The 14,374-nt window shown below is 38.9% G+C and overlaps 1 protein-coding gene across 4 annotated transcripts in view; it reads left to right on the forward strand.

The window, feature by feature from the left end:
- Window positions 1–12,622, forward strand: part of olfm1b (olfactomedin 1b) — a 32,233-nt gene extending 19,611 nt beyond the window's left edge. For all 4 annotated transcript variants that reach the window (XM_063011332.1, XM_063011333.1, XM_063011331.1 and 1 more), the window contains 2 exons: window positions 3,461–3,567; window positions 11,853–12,622. In XM_063011332.1, coding sequence (XP_062867402.1) covers window positions 3,461–3,567; window positions 11,853–12,527 — 782 coding nt within the window. In that variant the 3' untranslated portion in view covers window positions 12,528–12,622. The remainder of the gene's footprint in view (window positions 1–3,460; window positions 3,568–11,852) is intronic.
- Window positions 12,623–14,374: the final 1,752 nt, after the last annotated feature.

Raw genomic sequence — 14,374 nt, forward strand, 5'->3', positions numbered from 1 at the left:
GGTTTAGGTTTTCAGCCAGATCTTCAGAGAAGACCAGTGTACAAACCCTATTTCAAAAAACGTTAAGACATGCAAATGAATATAACCATTGTGTAAACACGGCGTAAAACATCTAAATAAATAAGTAAATACTCTAATGTTTTGGCTAAACAACTTGATTGTAATTAATTAGATAGATAATTTGCAAGCCAATCATCAGAACAATGCACCATGCTTGGCTTAATGCACTCATTGGGGTTGTGTATACCTGGTGGTATTTTTACCACCAGGTATAAACACCACTAGAGTTGGTAAAATTGATAAAGGAGTCAAAACAATGCCAGAAATTCCTCTTTTGCACACACCAAAGAAATTTGTCAGTTATTTTGTGGCACGTTCAGTGTTGCATCTTGTGACATCACATGCTGTGTTTTTGGTTCGTTTTGATGTCTTTGATTTGCGTTGTGTTCATACCTGACATGAATTGCATAAGAATTTGTTTAGAAATGGCCCGAGACCCCCCTGCTAAGGTGATTGTTTGGTGCTCTGAAGGAAGCGTTCTAAAGGAAGAGCAATCACACCAGGGTTCGTTTTAATCAAACCAAAGCTGACAAGCATAAACACAACCTAAAGGATTTACTCCCTGCCTCCCTGCCATTATAGATCCCTTGTTTACTATGATAAATTCAACCCCTCACCTTGTTTATGTAAATAATAAATGCTCTGAAACTACAAAAGTAAAGTATTGTGTTCTACAGGATCAGTATTAGGAGCTCTATAAATCACACTCTACGGGTTACCATTAGGAAAAATTACTCATGAACATGGCATCAATTCTTACTGCTATGCAGATGAGACAGTTGTATATTAGCCAAACCTAACAACATCAGCACAATCAGTAAGACTGAAGATTGTGTAAATGAAATAAAAGACTGGATGTTGTGTAACTTTCTTTTACTTAATTCAGATAAAGCAGAAGTATTACTTGTAATATCCAAGCCCCGAGGGATAAGTTGTCCAACCTGGTGCTAAACCAACATGACAAGATTGTGCCGGTTCCTCCTCTACAACATTAGGAAGATTGGGCCATTTCTCTCCATGGAAGCTACTCAGATTCTTGTGCAGTCATTTGTAATCTCATGGTTGGACTACTGCAACTCCCTGCTGGCAGGTGCTCCCATGTCCACTATTAAACCCTTGCAGCTCATTCAAAATGCAGCTGCCCATCTGGTTTTTAACCAGCCCAAACACTGCCACATAACCCCACTGCTGCGTTCTCTTCACTGACTTCCCTGTAGCAGCACGCATTCCGTTTAAAACACTGATGCTCGCCTACAAAGCCAAAAATGGACCAGCCCCAAGCTACCTTCGTGGTCTAACAAAACCCACTCTGTACCATGCAACCTCCAAACCACTACTCTCGCTCAACTTGATCCTTCACCCAGGACTCGAGGAAGACAAGCATCAAGGCTCTTCTCTGTACTGGCACCCAAGTGGTAGAACGAACTTCCTCTGTCTGTCCCAACTTCTGAGTCTCTTGCTGTCTTTAAAAACGATTAAAGACCCATCACTTTACTAAACACTTAAGCTGACTTGTACTTACTAACACTCACTAATACTAATTCATTTCTTGCAAAAAAAGAAAAAAAATAATAATTTTTTGGTTCTAACAGGGTTTTAGCAGATTTGTATTCTTGGACTGTTGTCTGCTTAAACTAGAGTAAGATAATGTTCACTATGGAAGCACTTCTGTACGTCGCTCTGGAAAAGAGCATCTGCTAAATGCCGAAAATGTAAATGTAATGTAAATGTAAAACCGTGTGACTCCCAGCTCAGTTGTAAAAAAATTAGGTGTCATAATGGATTAAGACCTTTTCTTTGATGCACACATAATCCTTTCTTTTATTTGTGTAAAATTTCTAAAATAAAAATTATACTTTATATAAATGATTCTTAAAAAACTGATAAATGTATTTATAACTTTAGGGTTAGATTATTGCAATGCTCTTTTTACTGGATGCTCTGGTAGATCCATAAACAAGCTCCATTTGGTAGTTTAAACTCAAGAGTTAAATAGAAATAGAAACTTTGATCATATTAGTAATGTTCTGTCATCTCTGCACTGGCTACGAATTAAATTAGGCATTAATTACAAAATATTTTTACTAACCAATAAAGCACTTCATGGTTTGGCTCTGTAATTTTTGTGTGAACTTATTGAGCACTACAACCCAACATGTTTACTTTATTCACAGGGTGCAGGGTTAAAAAAAATCAAAGCAGGGGAGGGGGGCATTCTCTTACATAGCCCAACTTTGTAATAATGTCCCTGCCTCTGTTTAGGATTCAGATACAGTTTAAATTTTAAACTCAGATTGAATACATATTTATTTACTCAGGCTTTTGATGGGTCATTCCAAACTAGGGATGTATGGCTCTAGTTCTGTGGGTCTGAGCTCTGGGCAACCTGGTGCTCTCATTTTCTGTCACAATGCTGGCTCGGTTAAGTTATGTTCGGTAATCTGGCTGCCCCTGGTTTGGCCTTCCAAGTGTGGAATGGTTTAACCTGACCATACACAAAGGCATAGAGCCTGGGGGTTTAAGGTCATAGAGATTTGTGGTGATCAGGGATATTGGGTTGCTGCTGTTCTGCCTAATTCACGTGATGACTTAGGCTTGTTGACAGTGGGGGAAGTGGGCGCTGATGTCCAGTGAGAGCCATCATGGCTGTGGTAGTTTTAAAATTTTTAATTATTTGATCCAAAATTTAAGATGCATGGTTATATAAACATGCTTTTGGGTAGAAAAGATTCTTTGTCACCCCCGATATAGTAAAATAAGCTGTGTAGCTAAGACATAAAGAGAACAGGTCTGATTAATGTGACTAAAACTACCAATATTTACATTCAAAGCAAGTAACTGGAGATCAGAATAAGTTTTGATGTTTCCCAATTACATAAATCAGTAGGAAAATGCAAATAAAAACAGAAAGCATTGATTGTGTAATCGTCTCCACAAATCTTTCTCTTTCAAAGTTTCTTCCTTGTAATATTTAGGGATTTTTTCCTCGTCACTGTTGCCCATGTCTTGCTCAAAAGGGTTTTTTTGGTCATTGGTTCTGTAGAGTTGCTTTGAAACAACAACAGTGTTTGTTGTAAAAAGCACCACAAATAAATTTGACTTATTTTCAGGAAATGTTACAGTTGCAAACATACCACTTATCTGATTGTGTTGCAGGCATAAATTGCTATATTTGTTTATATTCTACATATTCCTATTTTTATTGCATTTTATTAAATGTCCCATCTTTTCTGGAAATGGGGTATAGATATATGTATACACATCAGGGGTACAGAGGTTGTCTTGTAACAAATTCATAAAAAGTCATGTGTTTGATCTGTTCTTTTAATATGTATGTGGTTGTTTCGGCTTAATAAGGATCAGAGGCTTAATCACAATAATTATCTGTGTTTGATTACAGCATGTGGTAAGCTGACGGATATCAGTGATCCTGTTACAGTTAAAAAATCTGGATCTCGCTTCGGATCCTGGATGACCGATCCACTGGCTCCAGAGGGAGATACTAGAGTGAGTAAAAATGATTTTTTTTAAATTGTACTTTTTGGTCACAAAACGGCATATGGCATATGGCCTAATTTTTTTTTTTGTTAATACTGTAATGTAGGGCTGGGTATCACCACTAATTTCCTGGATCGATTCGATTCCGATTCACAAGGTCCCGATTCGATTCGATTTCCGATTCAATTCGATTTCGATTGAACACTCATTATTAAAAATATTTGTGTTTACATAAATAATTAATCCAAAACAGAAAACAGTAACATTAATTTTTTATTATTATTTTACATGTCCGACACACTACAACAGTGTACATGTAATGTAAACCCTCTCTGTCGGCTTAAGTGACGTTGCGACGCAGTGTTTCACATCTGCGTACAGGTTTGGAATGGCCACTTCACTCAAATGTTTGCGTGTGGGTAAAACATAACGTGGTTCCAGAGTATTAATGAGGCTTCAAAAGCCATTGTTTTCAACAACGCTGTATGGACGTACTGTATATCCTTACATATAAAAGTTACCAGAGCCTCCGTTATTTTTTGGCACGGGGAGAACTTGAAGGTAATTTCATTGCAAATGCTTTCTCTAGTGGAGGTTGTTTGGGGTCTGGCGTTTTTCAAATATCAGGGTGGTGTCTCGTTAAATGGTTTCTCAGATTTGTGATATTCCCACAATATTTCACCTCCATGTTGCACAGCTTACACACGGCTTTACTTTTGTCCAGCTCTTTCCTACCCTCATGGTTTTTGAATCCAAAATGTAACCAGACGTCTGCCTTCAGGTTCTGGGGCACCTTTACTTGAGCTTCAGCCATGCTGAACTGATGTGCAGGTCAGATCTCACGAAAAAACAGTGGATGGTCACACGAGATTAAAGGGGTAACAGATTTCCGTGTACACCGTGAAAAGGGGCTCATTTTAAAGATCGATCTCGCGTTTATATGAATCGATATCGGATCATTCAAATAAAGATCGATTTGGATTGAAAGTTTAATTTTATAAACCCACCCCCTACTGTAGTGTGGAGTGCATCAGAAGAAATTAATCAGGGTCTGGATTCATAAATGAAGCTTTATTAGGCAAGCAGAGGCAAAAGACAAAGACAAAATGCTCTTTAAGCATTTACTCAAAGTGAAAGCACTTCCTTCACTCTTTTTGGCATGACTAGCTCCAGCTGAGGTAGTAGTTGCACTGGTCGTACTGGTCTCACACACCGGTCTCAAACACATCCAGGCCCAGGCTTTCTCTTACCACCAGCATGAAATCTCCCTACCCAACTGGTGTGTTCATTAAATCGTTTTCCCAGATTATCCGCCAGGCTCTACCAGATTACCATACCTTTAATTTAGAGCTTTGAATGGACACAGAGTATAAAATGTTACATGTTACAAATTTAAAAATACAGTGCTTTTACTTTCTGAAGCTAAAGTTTACATAATATTTTAACTATTTAATTCAATTATTCAGGGTCATATCTACAGTGGTTGATGTAACAGTGTAAAAGATTTGTGGAGACGATTACTCAACTCAGTGTTTTCTGTTTTTATTTGCATTTTCATACTGTCCCAAGAATAATAGGAAACATCAAAATTGATTCTGATTTCAAGTCACTTGCGTGAAATGTAAATATTGGTAGTTTCAGTCACAATAATCAGACCTGTTCTCTTCCTGTCTTAGCTACACAGCTAATTATACTATATTGTGGGTGTCAAAGAATCTTTTCTACCCCACAGCATGTTTATGTAACCATGCATCATCATTTTTAGATCAGATAATTAAATAAACAGAATAAAGACCTTTAGCTTTAGTATTTTTCAAAAATATGTGTTTTAGTTATGTGGTTACTTAATGGGTAATTTTAGATCAGCATACTAGTAAACCATTATAGCAGTTTTACTTAGCTTAAGTCTAACAAACAGTAAAAATAAATATGTATTTATTATGTAGTTTCCAAAAAGCAGATGGAAAGTTTTTAACTGAATGCCATGTCACCTTATTAATGCTCATACTCATCACTGGCTTTCTTCTTCTTTGATGTGTAATGGGTAAATAAAAAGTGTCTTCTCTTAGCAGATCTTCTCTTAGCAGATAGATAGATTTTCCTGTCTCAACCTGCTAAAACTAGAAAAAGTAGCTTTGGTTGTCTGATAGATGGGAATGCAAACAGAAAATCTGCAATGTACAGTTGCAGCGCTAATATCAGTGGAATTTAAATACCATGTAAGTTAAAGGAAACAGGAGTGGTGATTTTGATATTTCATAAGATTTGATTTTATATTTACCACTTACCACGACCACAAAGCTGTAACATTGGCATAACATATGCAGAGAACTGTCTCAACTGTATCTGGTAGTGTTTAATCATAATAGGTCTCTACAAACAAAATAACACAGAAAAGCAGTGAAACCTGAAACCACAATTGTTCTTACTCCCTGTACAGTGAACTCACAATGTCCAGAACTCAACAACAGACATTATTTTCTCTTTTTCTTCCCCCAATTTTCTCCCCTAATGTAGTCGATCCAATTACCCTGATTGTGTTACGCTTTACCTCTACTGATACAACCCTCCACTGCTGACTGAGGAGCGTCACAACTGACACACGCCCCCTCAGACACATGCGCAGTACCGACTGCCTCTTTTCACCTGCACAAGGCGAGTTCATATGCAGATCAGCCTTGTGCACGGAGAGCCACACCCTGATTAGCATTATTCCCCAACTCTGATCAGGTGCCATTAATTAGTCAGCAGAGGTCATAATTGCACCAGTTATGAGGAACCCTGATTCGGCTCATCCCACCCTTAACAACACACAATCGTTGTTTATGTGACCGCCCAGCCGGATGGCAGAGCTGAGATTCGATGTGACGGACACTATTTTACCACAGACTAAACAGAAAGATCAACTCAAATTCTTTACGGTTTTCACTTGTTATATTTTTGTTAGAAATAGTTTTATACACTGCCTGGCCAAAAAAAAGGTCACACACTAATATATTTGGTTGGGACCGCCTTTAGCTTTGATTATGGCACGCATTCGCTGTGGCATCGTTTCCACAAGCTTCTGCAATGTCACAACATTTATTTCTGTCCAGAATTGCATTCATTTTTCCCCAAGATCTTGTATTGATGATGGGAGATTTGGACAACTGCGCAAAGTCTTCTCCAGCACATTCCAAAGATTCTCATTGGGGTTCAGGTCTGGACTGTGGTGGCCAATCCATATGTGAAAATGATGTCTCATGCTCCCTGAACCACTCTTTCACAATTTGATTTCCCGAAGAAATCCTGACATTGTCATCTTGGAATATGCCCGTGCCATCAGGGAAGAAAAAATCCATTGATGGAATAACCTGGTCGTTCAGTATATTCAGGTAGTCAGCTGACCTCATTCTTTGGGCACATAACGTTGCTGAACCTAGACCTGACCAACTGCAGCAACCCCAGATCATAGCACTGCCCCCACAGGCTTGTACGGTAGGCACTAGGCATGATGGGTGCATCACTTCAGCCGCCTCTCTTCTTACCCCATGCGCCCATCACTCTGGAACAGGGTAAATCTGGACTCATCAGACCACATGACCTTCTTCCATTGCTCCAGAGTCCAATCTTTATGCTCCTTGGCAAATTGAAGCCGTTTTTGCCGGTTAGCCTCACTGACGAGTGGTTTTCTTAAGGCTACACAGCTGTTTAGTCCCAATCCCTTGAGTTCCCTTCGCATTGTGCGTGTGGAAATGCTCTTACTTTCACTATTAAACAAATCCCTCATAGTTCTACTGTAGGTTTTTTACGATTTGATTTTACCAAACGTTTAAGTGATCGCTGATCACAATCATTTAAGATTTTTTTCCGACCACATTCCTTCCTCGAAGATAATGTTTCTCCACTGTCCTTCCACTTTTTAATAATGCGTTGGACAGTTCTTAACCCGATTTCAGTAGTTTCAGCAATCTCCTTAGATGTTTTCTCTGCTTGATGCATGCCAATAATTTGACCCTTCTGAAACAGATTAACATCTTTTCCACGACCACAGGATGTGTCTTTCGACATGGTTGTTTAACAAATGAGAAGCTACTCACTGCATCAGTTAGGGTTAAATAACTTGTTGCCAGCTGAAACATAATCACCCATGCAGTAATTATCCAATGGGAGGCTCTTACCTATTTGCTTAGTTAAATCCAGGTGGTGACCTTTTTTGGCAGTGTATGTCGGATTATTCAATTTATTCAAATTATCCTCTAAGTCACCCAAGAATGGGTCCCTGTTGAGTCAGGTTCCTTTTAGGGCTAACTTGTAACTTTTGTGCAGTTTTTTTCTTGCCACTTTTGCCCTTGGTTTTTTGCTCAAATGGTTTTTTTGACCATGGATTCTGTAAAGTTGCTTTTTACAGTGCAAAATATTTTTAATAAGGAGTTATTCTTTACCAGCAGTGTGTGCCAAGAACTGCACCAGTACATTCACGCTGATAATTTTCTGCCTTCTAAAATTGACAAATTTGTTTCCAAAGTGGAAAAAACAACTTATGTCTTTGAATTGTTTTCTTCACTGGGGATGGACCCATTGACATGTGTGATGGTAGTACCATCTGACGATTGTCCTTTAGCATACTTGATTGATAGAAAAAAAGATATTACATATTACAAGTCTTTTGAAGATATTCACTGAATGTAACTGCCAAACTGCCACTAATAAAATCATTACTTAAGTTATACTCTGTTCAAAACAAAAAGCTGAAGGTTCAATCCATTTAATCTTTCATCATTTTCATATTAATAAATACTAGAACTTGGCTTCAAGAAACAGTAAACATGGTTTCACTATCTGTGTCTTACTATCGAGAAATGGCTGTTAGCCCTAGAACCCTATTTCTTTCTTATTCCTGTAATTACAGCCAAGCTGGAAAGTATGCACTTCCCTTTCACCTTCTCCACATTTTATTACATTACAGACTCATTCTATAATAAATTGAGTTCATTTTTTGTCACAAAATTCTACACAATTCTACTCAAAATGGAAGAAGTTTGGAACCACCAAAAATCTTCCTAAATTGGCCAGGGAGGTGAGCAGGAACCTGAGGGTCACTCTGACAGAGCTCCAGCGTATCCTTGTGGAGATGGGAGAACCTATCAGAGGATCAACTATCCAGGCAGCACTCCACAAATCACGCCTTTATGGTAGAGTGACCAGACGGAAGCCACTCCTTAGTTAGAGGCACATGACAGCTCGTCTGGAGTTTGCCAAAAGGCACCTAGAGGACTCTCAAACCATAAGAAACAAGATTCTCTGGTCTGATGAAATCAGAATTGAACTTTTTGGCCTGAATACCAAGCGTCACGTCTGGAGGAAACCAGACACCGCTTATCACCTGGCTAATGCCATCCCTACAGTGAAGCATGGCGGTGGCAGCATCATGATGTGGGGATGTTTTTCAGCAGCGGAACTGGGGCGACTAGTCCCGATAGAGGGAAAGATTAATGCAGCTAAGTACACCGAGATCCTTGAAGAAAACCTGCTACAGAGCGCTCTAGACCTCAGACTGGGATGAAGGTTTACCTTCCAACATGACAACGACCCCAAGCACACAGTCAAGAGAACAAAGGAATGGCTTTGGAGAAAGTCGGTGAATGTCCTTGAGTGGACCAGCCAGAGCCTAGACCTGAATCCAATCAAACATCTGTGGAAGGAGCTGAAAATAGCTGTGTACCGACATTCCCCATCCAACCTGACGGAGCTTGCAAGGATATGCTAAGAGGAATGGGCAAAAATGTCCAGAAACAAGTGTGCCAAGCTCATAGCTTCTTTCCCAAGATGCCTTGAAACTGTAATTGCTGCCAAAGGTGCATCGACCAAGTAGTAGGCTAATGGTGTGTACAGATATGTAACCTCTAAATAAATGATTTTTGTCAGTAAAATAAAATTGCATGTTTTCTAAACCCTGTTTTCACTTTGTAATTATTGGTGATTGTGTGTAGATGTTTGAGGCAAAAAAAGACCAATCTAAAATAGAATGAGTCTGTAACGTAATAAAACGTGGAGAAGGTGAAAAAAGTGTGCAGACTTTCCAACTTGACTGTATAAAGTCCTTTCAAGGGTATACCTTAGAAATCATAAGGCAATAAACACTGAAAACCAGATCTGTTATTTCGAACAACTGCTTTAAAATTTAAAGCTGCTGTCATGGAGCAGGTGAAATAGTTGTTTACATTGGACTTATAGAGGCATACAATATGTATTAAACTCTGAGCTGAGAGCAGTTTGGCTCGCTCTCTTAGACTAGCATTGGGGGTGAAATACGATCTGCTAGAATGGATTTAACAGCTAGCTATAACCATGGAGGCTTAATGTAGCCCAGCCAGTTTTCTGTGATCATTTCAATGCAAATTAGAAAGTTAAATCCTAGTTTGATTATATGTAGTCGAATAATGATGTCATTAACGCCTACAGGACTGCAATCCCGGTGGAGTTTGTGACTCTTTAGTGTACTGTATCTGTGCTTGAGAGAAAGTTTTACTGTGTTTGTAATGCAAAACAATGCAGCTTTCTCATACTTTGATGCACACAGACACAATCAACAAGTAATTCAAACTTTAATGCACATTATGAAACTTTTCATTTGGGGAAAAAACTTATATTGTATTATATTATTATATTGTGTCCTATTGTAAAAAAAAATAAAAAAGTTGAATCAGCAGGAAGTAAACCTGTCAGCACTTCGTGAGGCTGATACTGACCTTTAAAACAACCATGTTGCATTAAACTTACAAGATGTACATGTTTGGTGTTTAAATTACACAATGCTTGAATTAAAAATGTTCATTTGATAGATAGATTGATCCAGAAGGAAATTAAAGTCCCGGTAGCATTATACAGCAATGACAGTACACACTAAAAATTCAACAATAAAAATTTGAAGAAAAAAAAAAACAGCACAAACATAACAACCAAGATTAAAAGTAACCAGAATTGTACATATATTGCATAACTACAGTGCAGTTATTATTAATGAGGGAGAATTGAATGAAAGTTGAATGAATGAAAGTGCAGGGAGGTGCAACTCCAAGTATACAGTGTATGGTACAAATTAAATATACAATCTCAAATCAGAAAAAGTTGGGACAGCATGGACAATGCAAATAATAAAAAAAAACACAGAGTTTTTACATTTACTTTGACTTTTATTTCATTGCAGACAGGATGAACCTGAGATATTTCATGTTTTATCTGTTCAACTTCATTTCATTTATTAATAAACATCCATTCCTGCATTTCAGGCCTGCAAAACATTCCAAAAAAAATTGGGACAGTGAAGCTCTCTGTCATGTTGCCATTCCTTTTCACCACACTTAAAAGACGTTTTGGCACCGAGGATACCAAGTGATTTAGTGATTCAGCTTTTATTTTGTCTCATTCTTCCTGCAAACACGTCTTAAGATGTGCAACAGTATGGAGTCGTCATTGTCACATTTTTCATTATAAAATTCTACACACATTCTCTATTGGGGACAGGTCAGGACTGCAGACAGGCCAGTCCAGTACCCGTACCCTCTTCTTCCACAGCCATGCCTTTGTAATGTGTGCAGCATGTGGTTTTGCATTGTCTTGTTGAAAAATGCATGGACGTCCCTGGAAAAGATGACGTCTTGAAGGCAGCATATGTTGCTCTAAGATCTCAATGTACTTTTCTGCATTAATGCTGCCATTACAGAAGTGTAAATGACCTTTGCCAAGGGCACTGACACAGCCCCATACCATGACAGACCCTGGATTTTGGACTTGTTGCTGATAACAGTCTGGATGGTCCTTTTCGTATTTGGTCCGGAGCACACTGTGTCCATTTTTTTCTAAAAAAAAAAAAAGATCTGGAATGCTGATTCATCTGACGAAAATACATGTTTCCACTGTGTAATGGTCCATCCTAGATGCCTCTGAGCCCAGAGAAGTCGACGCCACTTCTGGACATGGTTAACATAAGGCTTCTGATTTTGCACAGTAAAGTTTTAGGTGGCATTTGTGCATGTAACTCCATATTGTAGTGCTTGACAAAGGTTTGCCAAAGTGAGCCATGTGGTTATATCAGCTGTTGAAAGCAGGAATGGATGTTTATTAATAAATGATATGAATGAATGATCTTGATGTCTGCAATCAAATAAAAGTCAAAGTAAATGTAAGGAACAATGCATTTGTATTTTATTTGCATTTTCCATACTGTCCCAACTTTTTCTGTTTGGGGTTGTATATATACAAGGTCATTTTTATTGTTTAATAATTTGTAATTATAATTTTTTTCTCTGTAGGTGTGGTATATGGATGGGTACCACAACAACCGCTTTGTGCGAGAGTATCGCTCAATGGCAGACTTTATGACATCGGACAACTTTACGTCATACCGATTGCCACACCCCTGGTCTGGAACGGGCCAAGTGGTTTACAATGGCTCCATCTATTTTAACAAATTCCAGAGCCCGGTCATCATCAAGTTTGACTTGAAGACCTCCACCATCAGCAAAACACAGAAGCTGGACAGTGCTGGATTCAGCAACACATACCATTATGCCTGGGGTGGACACTCTGACATTGACCTTATGGTGGATGAGAGTGGGCTGTGGGCCGTCTATGCTACTAATCAAAATGCAGGCAACATTGTTATCACCAAGCTTAACCCTATCACATTACAGACCATTAACACTTGGACAACCAATCATCCAAAACGCAGTGCAGGGGAAACGTTTATGATCTGTGGAACACTCTACGTTACTAATGGCTACTCTGGAGGGACCAAAGTCTACTATGCCTATCACACCAATTCATCTGCCTATGAGTATATAGACATCTCACTGCAGAATAATTACTTGCACATCTCCATGCTGGATTACAATCCACGCGACCGTGCTCTCTATGCCTGGAACAATGGGCACCAGGTACTTTACAATGTAACCCTCTACCACCTAATCCGTTCTGAGGAACTATAATCATGCCGATGCTCTGGCTTTTTTTTACATAGTTTTTTGTATGTAATTCAATGCAATCAATCTTGCTTGTTTAAATTAGTGAAAAAAATATTTCATGATGCATCCACTGAAGTGAAATATACATTTACCAGACACTTCATGGAGAATACCTGTACCCATGCTCATCATGCAATTCATCATGCAATTCATCAGCACAATACATTAAATCATATACAGTTTATTTTTACAACATACATACATGAAAAATTAGAAAAATGTTACCTGGGTGACTGATCCGGGTGTGGTTGTTGGTTCCAGAAGGGCTGTTTTAGGTCAAAAACTGCTAATCTTTTTAAATTTGTGACTAGCTGGGTCGTGGCCCACTAGTGGAATGCAAAGAGAAAGCCCCGCAATTGCAATAATAAAATGAACCCAAGTGCAAATGTTTTAACCTCGGTAGATCAAAACTGTGGCTAAAAAGCCACTAACAAAAGGGGACAATCAATAAATAAATCAATAAATAAAGTCGCCAAAATAATAGAAACAAAGTAACAAATAAAAGCCAAAATAAAATCTACAGCCTGCAACAGAGAAAGTGGATAGAACGGGGATAGTGCAGAATTGAGAACTGGATGTCACAATATGACTGGCTGGAAAAAAGGAAAGATAGGGAACTTTCAGAACCTGCCAGTTTCAGCAATACACAAGTGACACCCCGACCCCACCAACTGACACACCCCATGCATAACGTGAATTTACAAGTGGGATCCACTCCGGAAAAGGGACAATGCACACGTCTCGGGCAGTCCACTTTACCAGTGAGGTTCCACCATGAGTCCCAAAATGCCACAACACAGGAAGGAGTTCCCAAAATGAAACAGAATGCTGGCATCCCAAGCCAGCAAAAATTCCGACTGGACCAAGCAGCCTGGCACCAGACCTGGATTTCAGCTCTGCCAGACAGAGGAGCAAGAAACTGAGAGCAAGAAACCATGATTTATACTAGTACTTTCACCTGGAGCGAATTAATAATCATAAGGTGCAGGTAATTGTCAATCAGTTGAAACTGACACATTCATTTACCTTTATTTGAACAGGCAAGACATTAGGAACAAGTTCTTATTTACAATGACAGCCTGTCAAGTGCCAAGGAGCACTTGTGGAAAGGAGAAAACAAGGAATAGAGGGACAAGGGAAAAAGAAAGCAAAAGGAAGAGAGAAACATTACACAACATCCATCATCTGCGCCTCCTAGACCCCACTGCCAGCCAAAATGGCAAAGCAGAAGGACACAACTTAATGTGATTCACTGCCGAATTCATTCAGCCGATGAGCCATGTTACAGGACTTCAATGCACAAAAGCTTAAAGTTCACACAGTGTTGCCAAAAATGCAGTAAGTGAAAATCTCTACACATGATAAGAGAAGTAAGAGGAAAATAGTCTGACTGGTTTACACTGAGGGGAATGTTTTGGTCATTTAAATAAATGCTCTTTAAAACTACTTCAAACTAAAAGGCATCTTAGAATGAAAAGCATGTAAAACCTTAGAATACAACCTGTATAGAATACAACCACTTCAGACTTCACTCCTGTCACCCAGGAACATAAATCTGGCACTACAGTGGGAAAAGGCTCACTGGAACTGGACAGGAAAGATGTGAGGCTCCTGATCCATGCTTGCTTGATTTTGTGTTTTGCTGCTGCCACTTGACTGGCTAGCAGGTGTAAAGTGCCCAATAATTTAAATCAAAATAACCAACAACTTAATGCCTAAGAAGTATTGGCCTTTTTTCTGTCACACACAGTGAGGCCGCTGGGATCTGAGACCACTTGTGAAAATGTGTCTATATTGCATTTAAAGCTAAA

The sequence above is a fragment of the Trichomycterus rosablanca genome, chromosome 16 (assembly GCF_030014385.1).
Source record: "Trichomycterus rosablanca isolate fTriRos1 chromosome 16, fTriRos1.hap1, whole genome shotgun sequence".
NCBI lineage: Eukaryota > Metazoa > Chordata > Actinopteri > Siluriformes > Trichomycteridae > Trichomycterus > Trichomycterus rosablanca.